The sequence below is a fragment of the Bos grunniens genome, chromosome 14, assembly GCF_055505025.1.
Source record: "Bos grunniens cultivar Pamir isolate PY7600 chromosome 14, Bosgru_T2T1.0, whole genome shotgun sequence".
Taxonomy (NCBI): domain Eukaryota; kingdom Metazoa; phylum Chordata; class Mammalia; order Artiodactyla; family Bovidae; genus Bos; species Bos grunniens.
The window spans coordinates 66,868,750-66,882,474 of NC_141178.1; the positions used below are offsets into that span (position 1 = coordinate 66,868,750).

A 13,725-nucleotide genomic window follows, 5' to 3' on the forward strand; every position below is an offset into this window, starting at 1 on the left:
AAAGGGAAAATCGGGGACAAAGGTCATCCCTGAAAATGCCTTAGATGGCATTCCAGTACAGTCAGTGGTCTGTACACGGAGTCCTCACTGGTCAGGTGAGCATATGTGCTGGGTGCAGCAAAACAGTGTTAAAGTCCATGCGGGGGGATTTTATCCAACAACTATGTGAAAATTTGCTCTGACAACTTTTTGGTGTTATCAGCCACCATCCCTCCCTGACCCCAATAATTCTACCTGTTCTTCCAGTTTCTCTGCCTGGGAGCCAGTTTCACACATTACCCGGCTGCAGAGTCATAGGTTTCATGAGTTTTGTGGACAAGAAACTTGTTAAAGCACCCTTCCATTCTCCAAGGGGACTTGCAGGGAGGCGAGTGTGCGGGCACTCCAGTCCCATGAAATTGAGAATTTTCCCTATTCTTTTTTTTTTGACTGGGTTGAACCGCAGGCAGGATCTTAGTCCCCCGACCAGGGATCGAACCCACACACCCTGCAGGGGAAGCACGGAATGCCAACCACTGTACTGCCAGGGAAGTCCCAGTGGTTAGGACGCTGTGCTTCCACTGCCAAGGGCCTGGGTTCCATCCCTGGCCAGGAAACTAAGATCTCAAAAGCAAGGCACAGCCAAACACTTTTTTAAAATAAGTAAACAAAATGCTGGCTTGGGCAGCTGAATCCACACCCACTGATTGTGTATATGATACAAGCCCTTTGGTAATGAAACTCCCTGTTTCTCTACCACCTGTCAAACAGCCTGACCAAGCCTGCACAGTGAGGCCATGTGGTTGTTTGTGGCTGGTCCCAAGGCCTTCTTGTAAGCCTCTCAATCTCTCCAAGGATGCTCCAACTAAGGGACCACGGAGGACCACGGACCAAGTCAGCATGTTCTTAACTCCAGAGACAAAAAGTTTAATTATGGTAGCAATTTCTTTCAATACTAGCCTATAATTATAAGAAATTGGGGAAATGGGTATCTTTACTTCCTTTCACAAGTTGTAAGGTGCACATCTATCTATGATTAATGACACTGAATTCTAAAAATACACTGACATAGGAAAGCAAAGTGACTAGAACCAAGTGTTACCTAATCTGGTAAATATAAATTTAAATCATTCTATGATTAGTCAAGTTATTTTAAATATGTATTATGTTATAATTAAAGGACTTTCAAATTATAGTACTCTAAAATAAGTATAATCTGTAAAGATTGCTATAATTATAGTCATAGTGAATACATTTCCATGTGGGATATATCATAACCTAGAAACACAATGTTTATTTCTTAAATTCAGTAACCACAACATATATTTATAAAAAAAAAAAAAACGTGGAAGAAATTATTCCATGTCTCAGTTGGATATACTGGTTCTTACAGTCATTTTTTTAGGTCCACAAATTTGGAGTTGTGTTAGCACTGATTTAATATACAAAAGCCCATTCATTTCCCTCCCATCAGCAATGTTGGGAGAGCCGCTGCCGATGACTGCAGCAGCTCCCGTGTGGACTTGACTCCGTCTCCTCTTTCGTCTCTGCTACTCCCACCCTTCCTGCGCCACCTTGATCTCTCACCTGGACGGCTCCATCAGCCCCTGATAGGTCACTCTGACCGCATTTGGACGAACTTGCCTGGAACAGCCCTGAATTACTTTCAAAATGCAAATCTTATCACTTTTCAGTAGCTCCCACTGCTTTCAAGAAAGTTCATTGGGGACTCCCTTGGCGGTCCAGTGCTTAAGATTCCACACTCCTAATGCAGGGAGCACGGGTTCGACCCCTGGATGAGGAACTAAGATCTTGGATGCCACCGCACTGTGCGGCCAAAACAATAAAAAGTCCAGCGTCGTGAACACGCCTCAGGCCCTCCCCCTCATCTTCCCTTGCTCCAGCGTCCGGCTCCACCCCCTAAACATCCCCTCTCCCTCCGCCCCAGCTGTCGGGCATCTGTTCATTCTCAGGTCACAGTTCTTCACAGAAGCCCTCCCTGAACCTTCTCACCAGACTAAATTCTCGTATTTAATTCTCAGAGATTCCTTCTACACAGCCTTCACGACACTCCTCCCAGTTCTCATTTCATCTTTACGCCTCCAGTTCTTCCACGGATGGCAGTCTCCCCTGGTGATCAGGAAACCCCACGAGGACAGAAACCACAAATATTTTTGCTCAGCACTGTGTCTTCTACCTCAGCACACCTGCCTGGAAGGCAGGTACTCAAATATTTGCAAATGAATAAGGCCTTGATAGGAGCTTCCCAGGTGGCTCAGTGGTAGAGAATCCCCCTGCCAATGAAGGTGCCACAGGAGACTCTGGTTAGATCCCTGGCTTGGGAAGACACCCACGGAGGAGGAAATGGCAACCTACTCCAGTATTCTTGCGTGGAAAATCCCATGGACAGAGAAGCCTGGCCGGGTATGGTCCATGGGTTGCGGGGGGTGGGTCACAAAGAGTTGGATGTGACTGAGCGCCATGAGGCACTTATAATAGCACAATGTGAGTTTGCTTACTGGTTCAACCATCATGCCCTTAAATGGCCTAACACTGGAAAACGAACAAATTCCAGGGCCGCCCATCAGCCAAAAGAAGAGAGGGCTTAAACAGGCTTTCCAGACAAAATTCCTCAGTAAAGCACTGCTTGTGGCCTTTTCTGTAAAAAGTCATCTCAGTCTCGAGAATTTTTTCCCCTGCGAGTTTCCAGGTTTTGGCTGGATTCATGCTGGAGAATTCTGGTGAATACAGCCAGCAGCTCCTTTACTTCCCCCAACAGGGGAAATCATATGATTATTCTCTTTACAAAAAAATGCTCCTGGGGCAAAAGCACTATTAATAGGCAGCAGGTCATGGACCAAAGCAGAACCCTCAAAGGAGAAAAAAAAATTTGATCAGTAGGTAAGGAGAATTCACAAAGCTTTCTGGAATGAAACCAAGATTCCATATTTTCCCAACATTTACATTTTCCTTAATCTTTACATAAACGTTCAAGGCAGGAATTAACACCCCCATTTGACAGAGGGGTAAACTGAGATTAGGGTGGCTTGCAAGAGCCCCTGAGCTAGGAATGGATGCAGACAGATGCCAATTCTCCATCTTTCCCATTCGGAAGCCTGGTTTCTTCTAGCTTCATGCTCATAGCACGCATAGGCCCTGCGATTAGAATCCCATAAAATGACTTCCATATGTCCCTGACACACTCATGCAAATACTGTGTTTCATCTGAAGATGCCTGATTTTTCATGTCTATACTTTAAAAATTAAGATATATCTTACAGTCAGTAGAAGTCATAGTTTACACGGCATTTAAAAAAATTTTTTAATCAGTGAGAAAATAATAATGCATCTTACCACTGATGGCATCTGCAGTCAATGCAATAAGGGATATAAATACTGAAATACGGGATATAATTTCAGAGACAGACATGCAAGGTGATCTGGAGATTAGAATTTGGAATGAAAAATGCCCCCTTTCCACCAAAAGGTAGCTGTCATTATTCCTACATACATCATCTTCTACTCTTAATATCCTGCAGCAGTTTTTGATTGATTTTTCCAAAGCAAAACCAACCAGGGATCAAAAGGAGGAGAGATTTCATCAGACAAGACTGGAAGCTTTTGGGCTTGAACACTTTCAAACAAACTCTATTTCTGCTATTCTTTCAACAGGCTGTGCCTCAGTTTCTACTCACATGGTTGTGAAAGCAGATGGATTCGTTCACATCACGCACTCAGCACCAGACCCAGCACGTAGTGAGCTTTAGGAAGTGTTAGGCGCCACTGGCAGGAACACAGCATCTTTAAAGCCCTCCTCTTAAACCCTGGGTGTCTCAGCAGGAGACAGCCTGCCTCTATAACCACTAAATGCAATAAAAACTCTGGAGCAGCGAGCTCCAATGAATACACTGACATGCCTGGCAGGGGCACGGAGACTGCACCCACCTTGCATCCTATGGAGCGCCTCACCTGGGGGTTCATTTCTTTCCTTTATAGTAAACCAGCAGCCCTAAGAAACACTGCTTTCCTGAATTCTGTGGGTCATTCTAACAAACTTGTCAAACCTGAGGGGGTTCATGGGAGACCCTAAATTTGAGGTTGGCTGGGCACACAGGTGGGTAGCTTGTGGACCCCACTTGTGGCTGGTGATTGAAGTGGAGAAAATCTTGTTCTTAGTGCATGGGGTCTAAGCCCACCCCAGGTAGTTAGTATCTGAACTGATGTGACTTGGTGGATACCCAGTTGGTGTTAGAGAACTGATGTTAGAACGTAGATGCCTTTGCCATCGTGGAAACGGCTTGAGGGCAGAGGCCACTTGTGCCTCCATAGCCGCCAAGGGGATCTAGCCCAGAGGAGGCCCTTGATACCTACTTCCTGAATGAGTGAAGACACGCTCAGCTCACCGGGCTCCTCTGTGGCAGTCATGGAGAATTTATGAATGAAAGAGAGGCACCAGAAGTGAAACAATTTAACCCTGTGAAAACTGTGACGGGCTCGCAACTCAAGAAAGGCAGGACTATACCCCCCTTTGCCCATCTAGCCCTGCACCACACCACCCACTCAGTGTTCTCGGGGTTAATCAACACCATGGCGTGCGGGGGATGGGTATTTCAAGCACATCCTCCTTTTTAGCTTCTGGCAAAACTAACACCAAGAAAAGCACTGGGCTCCTGCTGTGTGCTCCCCCTGCCCCTTAAACGCATCTTGCCAGCTTCTAAATGCAGCCACAGGGAAGCCAGGTGACTCACACCTTGACAAAGTCTCCTCGTGCACAGGGACATTTCTCCGCACCTTTTTCGACTCCTGCAATCAGCCGTTTGCAGCCAGAGTCACAAGCAAGACACCCGATGAGCTGTATCAGGCCAAGGCTTTCCCAGAGACCAGCTCTGCAAAGGAAAGGAGCGCACAGCTCTGGGCCTCGGGTGGATCTGCTTAGTCTGTTTATAACCCAGCATTCCCAGGTATGAAATAGGAATCCCCTGGCCTCCGAAGACTCCACACTTTTACCACATATGCAACAGTCCCCTGCAGGAGCTTCTTCAGTTAGATTCCCACATCTCTACTGACCACAGTCAGGGATAGGTCACTGAACCACATGGGGTCTAAAGAGGAAAGCCTGACCACTGCTGCTGTTGAGACGAAGAAGTCAGGCTGCCCCTTTGGTATGCTTTTCCTCATCAGCCTGTTAGCCCAGGATGGCACGGCTGGCTGCATCCACTGACCTCTCCCTTCTCCCTGCTCACTCTGCTGATGGCTTTACCTGGCATTTCCTGGGCCAGAACGTATGTCAGGCCGCAACTCTCCAATGATGACTCATTAAAAAAAAGTCCTCCCCTGTCCACTTGACACAGGTTGTCCCATTGAGTAAAACTGCACCCATTCAAATATTTCGCAGGCTCCTATCACACCTTTCCCAAGCGTGGAAAGCAGCAGTGACCCAACGGTCTTCCCTGCTGTGTCACGTGCACTTGCAGCTAAATGTCCAGAGAGAGCGCAAGGCTACACGTGGTCATACAAGCCCTGGAGCGTCTCAGTGATCACCTGTCTGCATTTACAGGCACCTCCTGCCCTCAGAGGGAACTTTTCCAGCTTTGGTTCCAACAGAGAACAATCACTGCTTTTTGCTCAAGGTACACGTTTCCCAATTGCACTGATGTGGCAATCTACCCCTTCCAGGGATGCTCACTGGAGGGAAGAGGAAGTGGAGAAAACAGCCTAGAACCATGGACCAGCTCTTTGAACCTCCTCATCTCAGCATTCAGGAAGGATTTTTCATTTTGGGGTGTCACTTTGCAGAGAGCTGACATGCATCAGAGGGAGGTGGTTAGAGAAAACATCCAGGGGAGACTTCTGGCGCTGCTGCCTCCTTCCAGGGCTGGTCTCGCAATCCGGATCACCAGCAATTCAGGGCAGGCCACCTCCAGCCCCATGCTCACTCCGGTGGCCCAGGAGGTCCTGGGGGGACAATTTCTGACCACACCTGGAGGCACACCTATGGCAGATGGGGTTAACCACTAGAAGGGTCTCTTTGTGTGGGCCACACCTCTTTCTGAGTGGTCTGCTCTTCTCTATCTCCCCTAACTCAACAAAGGGAACAGAGCCTCTGCACTATGCCCAGTGAGGAAGCCAGGTGACCCACTAACAGATAACCTGGACTTCAGATTTGTAGGTGGGAGGTCCCTCTGGGCAAGAGGGTTCTCAGGGCTACTCCTCTTTAAAAACTGAAGCACGGGGGTGGTTGGAGGGGGCTGAGACACCTCGGTTTTTATCACTGAGGCAGGGAGAACCATCCACTCAACGACTGTAGTTTCTGGGGCATCAGGGGTTTCTGCCAGTTTCATAAAGCATCGAAGAAACCAGCCAGGAAATGCAAACATTCACGCTGATGCGGCCATGGAAACCACTGAGCCAGTGAAAAGGATTCGGCATCACTCCAGCTTTCTGCTTTCTCCGTGTGGAGGAAAAGAACGGTGATGGGGGGAAAAGTCAGTCTAGAACGGGGTCTGATCAGAAATGGGGCTGAGTAATAGAACCATCTGGAGGCAGGTAGCCGAGGATGGGCAGTGGAGGTCACTGTGGCTCTCAGTTCACCCCTAAAGCTGACTCAGGGTCACACATTCCACAACCCCCACCCTGCAGCATGGTCACCCTTCCTTTTGGTTCTGATGCCCCGGTGTAAATGATGATGGCTCACACACTTCCCTGAACCTTGAGCAGCCCCTGCCCCATTCTCCACCAGCCAATCCCTTGTCATCTTCCTCATCACCTGCCCACACCAAGCGTAAACGGGTTTCTTGCGCCTTGCCCCACTGCTGCACCCTCTGCTGATACTCATCATGGCTCTGAGCACACCAGACTGAACTGCAGTTGACCCTTGAATAATATGGGTTTGAACACAGGTCCACCTGCACATGGATTTTTTTCAATAAATATAGAATTGGCATCCAAACTCATGGGTTTTGCATTCGCAGACTGAACCAACTGTGGCTCATGTACTGTTTACAATCCTTGGTGGAGTCCGTGGGTGTGGAATCGTGGATTTGAAGGGCTGACTATAGGACTTGAGCATCTCACAGTATGCGGCAGACCCTGGAACGAATCCCCGTGAATCCCGAGGGACAACTATAACTGGCTTGCCTCCACCAGAGTCTCCGTTCCTGGAGGGAGCAATGTACCCCTGTCTCAGTAGACTTCATTGAGTTATAAATGTCTTCCCTGTGGGGGCCCTCAGTTAATTGCTCAAGCAGGATTCAAGGTAAATACTTCTGAAGGAGTCAAGGTAAATATTTCTGACCTGACTGAAAGAAAGTTCCATATATATATATATATATTTCTTTTGTTAAACCAAGACATTTTAACTATCATGAAATGTTGTTAAAATATACATGTCCAAGTTCAAAAATGACTTAAAACTTGTAAAATAAAATTTAATAGGGCTTTAAGTCAAATAGCTTTCTTACATCTTTACACCCAAGTTCACTGTTATGATCCTATGTCACTGTGGCTTAGCTCTGGGAGCTGGCCCCTGCAAGAGAGAGAACTAGAGGGGGCTGCAGGGACTCTTCGTAGGATGAGCAGAATCCAAGTCACAGAGTCAAAAGGCTGTGTGGTTCCTTCACTCATCCCTAATCCCACTACCCATCATTTAAAACAAATAGCATGCCCCATTTATTCCATAGACAACTCACATCAAGCTTCCAAGCAAAGGTTTTAATAAAACTCTGTGTCCTCAAAAGGCCACGTATTATATGATTCCCTTTATAAGAAAGGTCCAGAATAGGCAAATCCATACAGACAGAAAGCACATGAACGGTTGTCAGGGGTTGAAGGGGAGGGAGAATGAGGCATGACTGTTTTAAATGGCAGGGGACGTCTTTCTGGGGTGATGAAAACATCCTGAAATTAGACAGTAGTGATGGCTGCACAGCACTGGGAATGCACTCAAGCCAACTAAACGTACGCTTTAGAGGGGTTTAAATGGTACATTTTATGTTATATGAATTTTATCACAATAAGCAGAAGAGGGACTGTCTTACCTTCCTCCCAAAGGTACACTAAGTTGTGTCATAACCACAGCATTGAAGACTGGAAAGGATTATCACTTTAAAAAAGTGGGGGACATTACCCCAATGTCACCATGACGGGAAGGAGGCAGAGTTGTGTCCCCCGAGACAGCAGGTCATCCTGGCCCCACCTGCTAGAGGGGACCCATGTGGTTTGGGTTCCTTGTAGATGACAGAATCCAATGCAAAAATCTCTTTAGAGCTGTTCAGTGCAAAGGCTCAGAGAACACTCAGGCACACTCAGGCAAGATAAACCACATGGACAGCCCACAGACAGACCTTTCTGAGACAGAGGGACAGCCACGAGACGCCGAAAGCGACCTGAAGTTTTAGCGCTGTTGCCCACAGACTGAGGGTCAACATTTAGTCAAGAAGAATCACTGTGATGATTGAATTTGAAGATCCGATACCCTCGAAATGAAACATTCCACAAACTCTGCTGAAATAAGAAATACTTTTGATTTTTTTTAAAAATAAATGATTGGTTTTGAAAAAACCAAATGGTCCTGGGAAGACTAAGTTAAAGATAGTTGGCAAGCTTAATAAAACCAAATCTGATTTGGGAATTATTTTGAGAAGTTATTAAGTATAGCTCTCCATGTTTTGTCTGTGATGTAAATACACACATATACACTTAGATATGTATGTATGCATGTATTTTTTTCCTGTGGAAATCAGGGTTTAAGTCACTCTGTATTTCTTTTTTCCATGAGTCTAATACTGAATTATGAGGATGTAAAGACTCTTAGAATGTTAAGCTAACCCGTTAAAGGGTCAAACTTGAAAAAAAAGAAAATGATTGGTTGAAACACACGCACACACAATTTTCTTAAAATTATGGAAAATTAAGTAGGCACCGTTGATTGTTCTGAACTGGGAGGGAAACTGGAGCAACTAGCGTAGGTCTGGACAACCACGGAAAGCCCACAGCAAGGACCACACCGTGACCAGCCACCAGAGATTCAGGATGACAGACTTACCGAGAGCGTCCACTGGCAGGGGGCACACGGTGAGAAAGTGCAGGATACACAATTGACACAAAAAGGAAAATAATAAAGTCAAACTGGGATTCGGGCAGCAGTCTTACCTGTGTTAAAACAGTCCATGGTTTGCCACGGAATTTTATATTAGGGCGATTAAACCCACAGCCACTGAGAGCTGCAACCCAGGTTCCCTCCCCTGCCTTGCTAAGAGTCTTTACTTCCCATCTAAACAGACATCTTCCTAGTTTGTAACTGTCAGTCCTAGAGAATGCAACAACGTTTTCTTTCCTTCTTCTTCTTCCTTAAAAAGAGAGATGAAGAATATATTCCTGTAAGAAGTCAATTAAGATGCTTTCACAAGAAAAGCTTTTAGGTGTAATTTATTGTAACTTGGAAAGTCACTAAGGAAACAAGAATCCAAAGTTCAAGCTGGGGTGAAAATGAAAAAAAAAAATTTAAAGACCTTAAAACTTACATATAACAGTGAATAATATGCTGATATGGGACTCTGGGAGTCTGTTTATTAGGTTTATAAATCAGCTCTGCAGTCTCGGGTGAAAGATGACACGTTCAACTATTTCAATGGTCAGACTCAAGGGTTAACATATTAAAATGTTCCAGCAGTTTCCTCCCTCAATGTCTCTGATCAAAGTAGTTATAGATGGAAACGGAAGGCTTTACCATAATTATTTAAGTGAAATTAATAACAATATGAGAATTAATTAAATGAGAAATAAGGCTGCTGACTGCATGGTGAGGGGGCAGAAGTGGGCAAATAGTACAAAATGTTTCCTATTTCTGATCCACTCTTACTTCCCCCAGTTGGGTTACAGCCAACTCTAGGACTTCAAAAGTCACGAGCTGATGCCAAGCAGCAGGGCCTGATGAGGGTTCAGGAGACTCCACTCAGAGCCTGGGCTTCGGGCCAGTCCCACGCTTCTCCACCCTCCCGCTACCTCTGTCCTGTCGCCCTGACCTGTCAGCAAGACTGACCCTGCCCCACGCATGGACCCCTGGCCCTCGCCTGGTCCCTCCAGCCCCCAACTCCCCACCTAGGTTTATGCCCCCTAGGTATTCAAGAAGCCTGCCTTCCACAAAAATAGGTATATTCACCCATGGCTGGAGCACATGTCAAGTTGTTTTAAAATGATTTTCAGATAAAGTCTAATCAAACTCCAAAAAACATTAAACACTTTTTGACAGTGATATTTAAATACCTTTAGGCTATAAACTACCATTATCTATAGGATAGTAAAAAGTGTCAAATACAGAATGTGGCAAAAGGTGATACAGCTGCAGAGTGAAATTTAAGGTAAAATTAGTCGCAAGTGAAAATCACATCCCATATGTGTCTATGTCAAAGGGAATGCCAAATCCACAGTTAAATGCATAAAGGCATTTAAATGTTGGAAAGAATAATCAGAAGAATTTTTAGATCAAAGATCACAGTTTTGAAAAAAGGAATGACAAGGAGCTGCTCAATAACCACCTGAAAACGCATTTAAAAGGAAGTGATTATTGGGCTGTATAAACCAAATTTAGTTCTATCAGGACCAAAAAAAAGTATTCAAACCATCCTAACACATGGTGCAAATCTCAGAAGGATCTACGAACACGTTATAAGCCAAAGTCTAGGAAGCTACCACTTGAAGGAGATGAACGCGATAGACAGGCATCTTAGCAAAAAGGGAAACTTCAGCTAACCAGACCCCCCCAAAATAACTGGGAGCCTCAAATAACCAGATTTCCTCCAGCCCTTAACTGGCAGCGCTTCTAGGCCATTCTCAGGCCATATACCTTCTAGAAGAGCACTTCATAATAAGAATTCACTCAGAAGGATGACTCTGGTACCTCCTAGGAAGCTCCAGTCACCCCAAAAATACACCAATGTGAGTTTTTAAAAGGCACTTACATAATTTAGAAGAAAAAAAATTTTATAAAAGAAATAAATAAAAATAATTTTCTAGTTGTTCCCTGGATGAACTAGAAAATCATCAGGAACACTCTAAGCTACTGATCTGACTTGGCTTGTAGACGTCAGAACACCGTCATGGCTCTCCTGTTTGGAAAGAATACGGTGCCCAAGACCATCAGCTATATGACTGGGGTTGACAAGATGGATGCTTCAGAAGCCCCTGATCACAGCCTCCACTGTCTCAGCCTTCAGGTCCAAGTGCCTCACAACCAAAAGCTGATTATTCCCCAGTCCCAGGACCAGCAGCGTCTTCTCACGTAATACAGTCCGGCACCCCATGTTTCCTGACTTTTTCCATCCGGCACCTTGATGGGGAGTTTGTTTCCCTCTCCAGACAGCCCAAGCAGTGCTGGGCAAGTCTAATTGCCAGAAACTTCCTTTTATGTTGCATTGCAATCCACCTATCAGGCATTCCCTGCAGGTCCAAATTCCGCTAACTGGACAATGCCAGTGACTTTGAGTGACAAAGACTGTTTCAGTCTCCAGGCAGAATTCAGATAAAAGGATTACCACTGCAGCCAAGAACTTAAGGCCTCTGAAAAGAAAATTCTGGAAGAGAGAAAGTAAAACAGCTACTTTTTTCCTTACCTCAAGCTTTCCACCAAACTCCCAAATCTTTTTCAAGTCCATAGACTTGGACCCTCTCTGAAAACCCATTCATCTCTTTTATCTCAAAGCTGGCATGGTATCAATTAGGTAGAGCTCAGCTCCAAATTTTTACCAGCCTGTTCTTCCGTGAAACCTCAGATACAATGGAGTAGGGTGGCAGTTTTATTTACATTTGCCTCTAGACTCACTAAAATGTTACTGGCCACAAAGCCTATTCCACTTGTGAAATGCTAGCTCCCAGGTGCCTAAGTTAGAATGTAAACTGCAGAAGCACCAAAAACAGGAAAACACCATCCAAAAGGAAAATGGGGGCCAATACCAATGGAAAAACTGATCGTGGGTGAAAGTCCTGCTGCCTTTATATCGACATGGTCTCCTGGTTATTATAAGAACTGGGGGGCGGGGGGTGGGGGGAGAGATGACACTTAGCTTGAAAAGTCTGTCCTATCCTCACTCCTCTTCTATCGACGTGTCCCATCTCTCCAGATGTTTCTTTTAATTCCAACTGAGAACCACTTGCTTAGGAAAGGGGAACTTTGGTTTTGGAGATGTCTACCTAAAAAAGTTGTCTCAAACAAACGCTAAAGACTACCCACCCACAGAGCATCCTGATAGGGGCGGAGGTCGGGGGGAACCATTTGCAAATTCAAAATCGGGTATTGAGAAGAAGAGTCTAGAGGGAATGTTACATTCTCAAGTTCAAGAAAAGAGTCCCTATATCTTGTTAGGTCTTAATAAAATGCTTCCAAAGTGGATGTAGCTAGATTTTTTTCTCTTCAAACTCCCAGTTCAAGCCGGAAGAGCAAAGCTGGCTAGCGGATCTGGTAATTAACTGGTCTGTAAATGATGATCGGCTAGGGGGAGGGGTCTTACACCAGCAGTCTCACTTTCCTTACCTGGCTCCCACCCTTAAGAACACCCATGAAAAATCTCCCTATGCAGGCATGATTTCCAGCTCCCACTGCAGGCTTTTCTAACATTTTCACAAGATTTAATAAAGGGTTTTGGAGATTATAGGCTATAAAGGATGGAGGAGAAAATTATATAATTTCTGCAATAATTACTATAGAACATTTGCATAGGGCTTTTATGTACTATCCCAAGGCTTCCAAGAAATTTATAGGTCTCATCACAATGCACAATAGACATGGAAACTGTCAAATTTTGGAGATCAGGTTGGGGGAGGGAACAAGTCAAGTACCACTTTGTATCTCAAATTAATAGATATTCTGCACTTGGGGACTTTGGTTCTGATAGATTCTATTAGCTCCTATCTGTTCACAGGACCATTATATGTAAGGAAGTCTGATTGAAGACTTTCTATTTCAAAGAAAAATCAAGCACGTGTTCATTTTCCCAAAGCAACATATTAATGGCAGAATTTGTACAGTTACCTTTTTTGGCTTTCTTCTGCAGTTTCAGTGTATCTGAGGACTTCTTTTTTATCTCTTGGCGAGCTTTTTTATATTCTAAGAGAGAGAAAAATATTGAACAATCTTACCACTTAGCTCAACAGAAAACATTTTAGCAACAGCCATTACTTTTATCGCTGAAAGCATAAACTCTGATGTGCAATAAATACCTTTATTGGAATATAAAATGGTAAAAAATCTTCTGATGCATTTTACAGCAAAGGGGTCATGAACATGAAAACGGACAAAATGTACCAGGGTCTTTTCCGCCAGCATTCATTCATACCAGCTCTGAGAAAAGATGGCACTTGGGAAGGCTTCAATAAAAATGTTAAAATTCACAATTTCTCAGTGTAAGTAACAGGAAATATTTCCAGTATTATCTACTTTCCCAAGGCCCAAATCTACAGGGCTTCACTCCAAGAAGAACCCACATGGTTAGATGCTGGCCAGATGCTACAATTCAAAAATGAGCATCTCAGACTACAGGAGAAACTAGACCACATGGCAGAGAAGTGCGAAAGGCCTGGCTGCCTTACATTCACATTAATACCGAGGCTGGACCCTGTGGACCCAGTGGCGGGGCAGCCCACATGGCCACAGCCCCACCAACACTTCTCTCTGCCCCCCTCAGCTCATGCCCACCCCAAACTTTCCCATTTCTGTTGCTGGCATTTCTGTCACCCAGGCACGAACATCTGAAA

The 13,725-nt window shown here is 44.9% G+C and overlaps 1 protein-coding gene across 32 annotated transcripts in view; it reads right to left on the reverse strand.

Annotated features, from left to right (window-relative positions):
- Positions 1 to 13,725, reverse strand: part of MTSS1 (MTSS I-BAR domain containing 1) — a 161,004-nt gene that overhangs the window by 20,440 nt on the left and 126,839 nt on the right. For 16 of the 32 annotated variants that reach the window (XR_015140929.1, XM_086337126.1, XM_086337135.1 and 13 more), the window contains 2 exons: positions 13,004 to 13,078; positions 9,023 to 9,034 (listed from right to left, as the gene is read on the reverse strand). Coding sequence is in view for 28 of the 32 variants with exons in the window: in XM_086337126.1 (XP_086193252.1) it covers positions 9,023 to 9,034; positions 13,004 to 13,078 (87 nt within the window). In the remaining 4 variants the exon portion in view is untranslated. Of the gene's footprint in view, positions 1 to 1,566; positions 1,843 to 9,022; positions 9,035 to 13,003; positions 13,079 to 13,725 lie in introns of those variants that run through there. The other 16 variants (XM_086337138.1, XM_086337120.1, XM_086337128.1 and 13 more) reach the window with 4 other exon arrangements.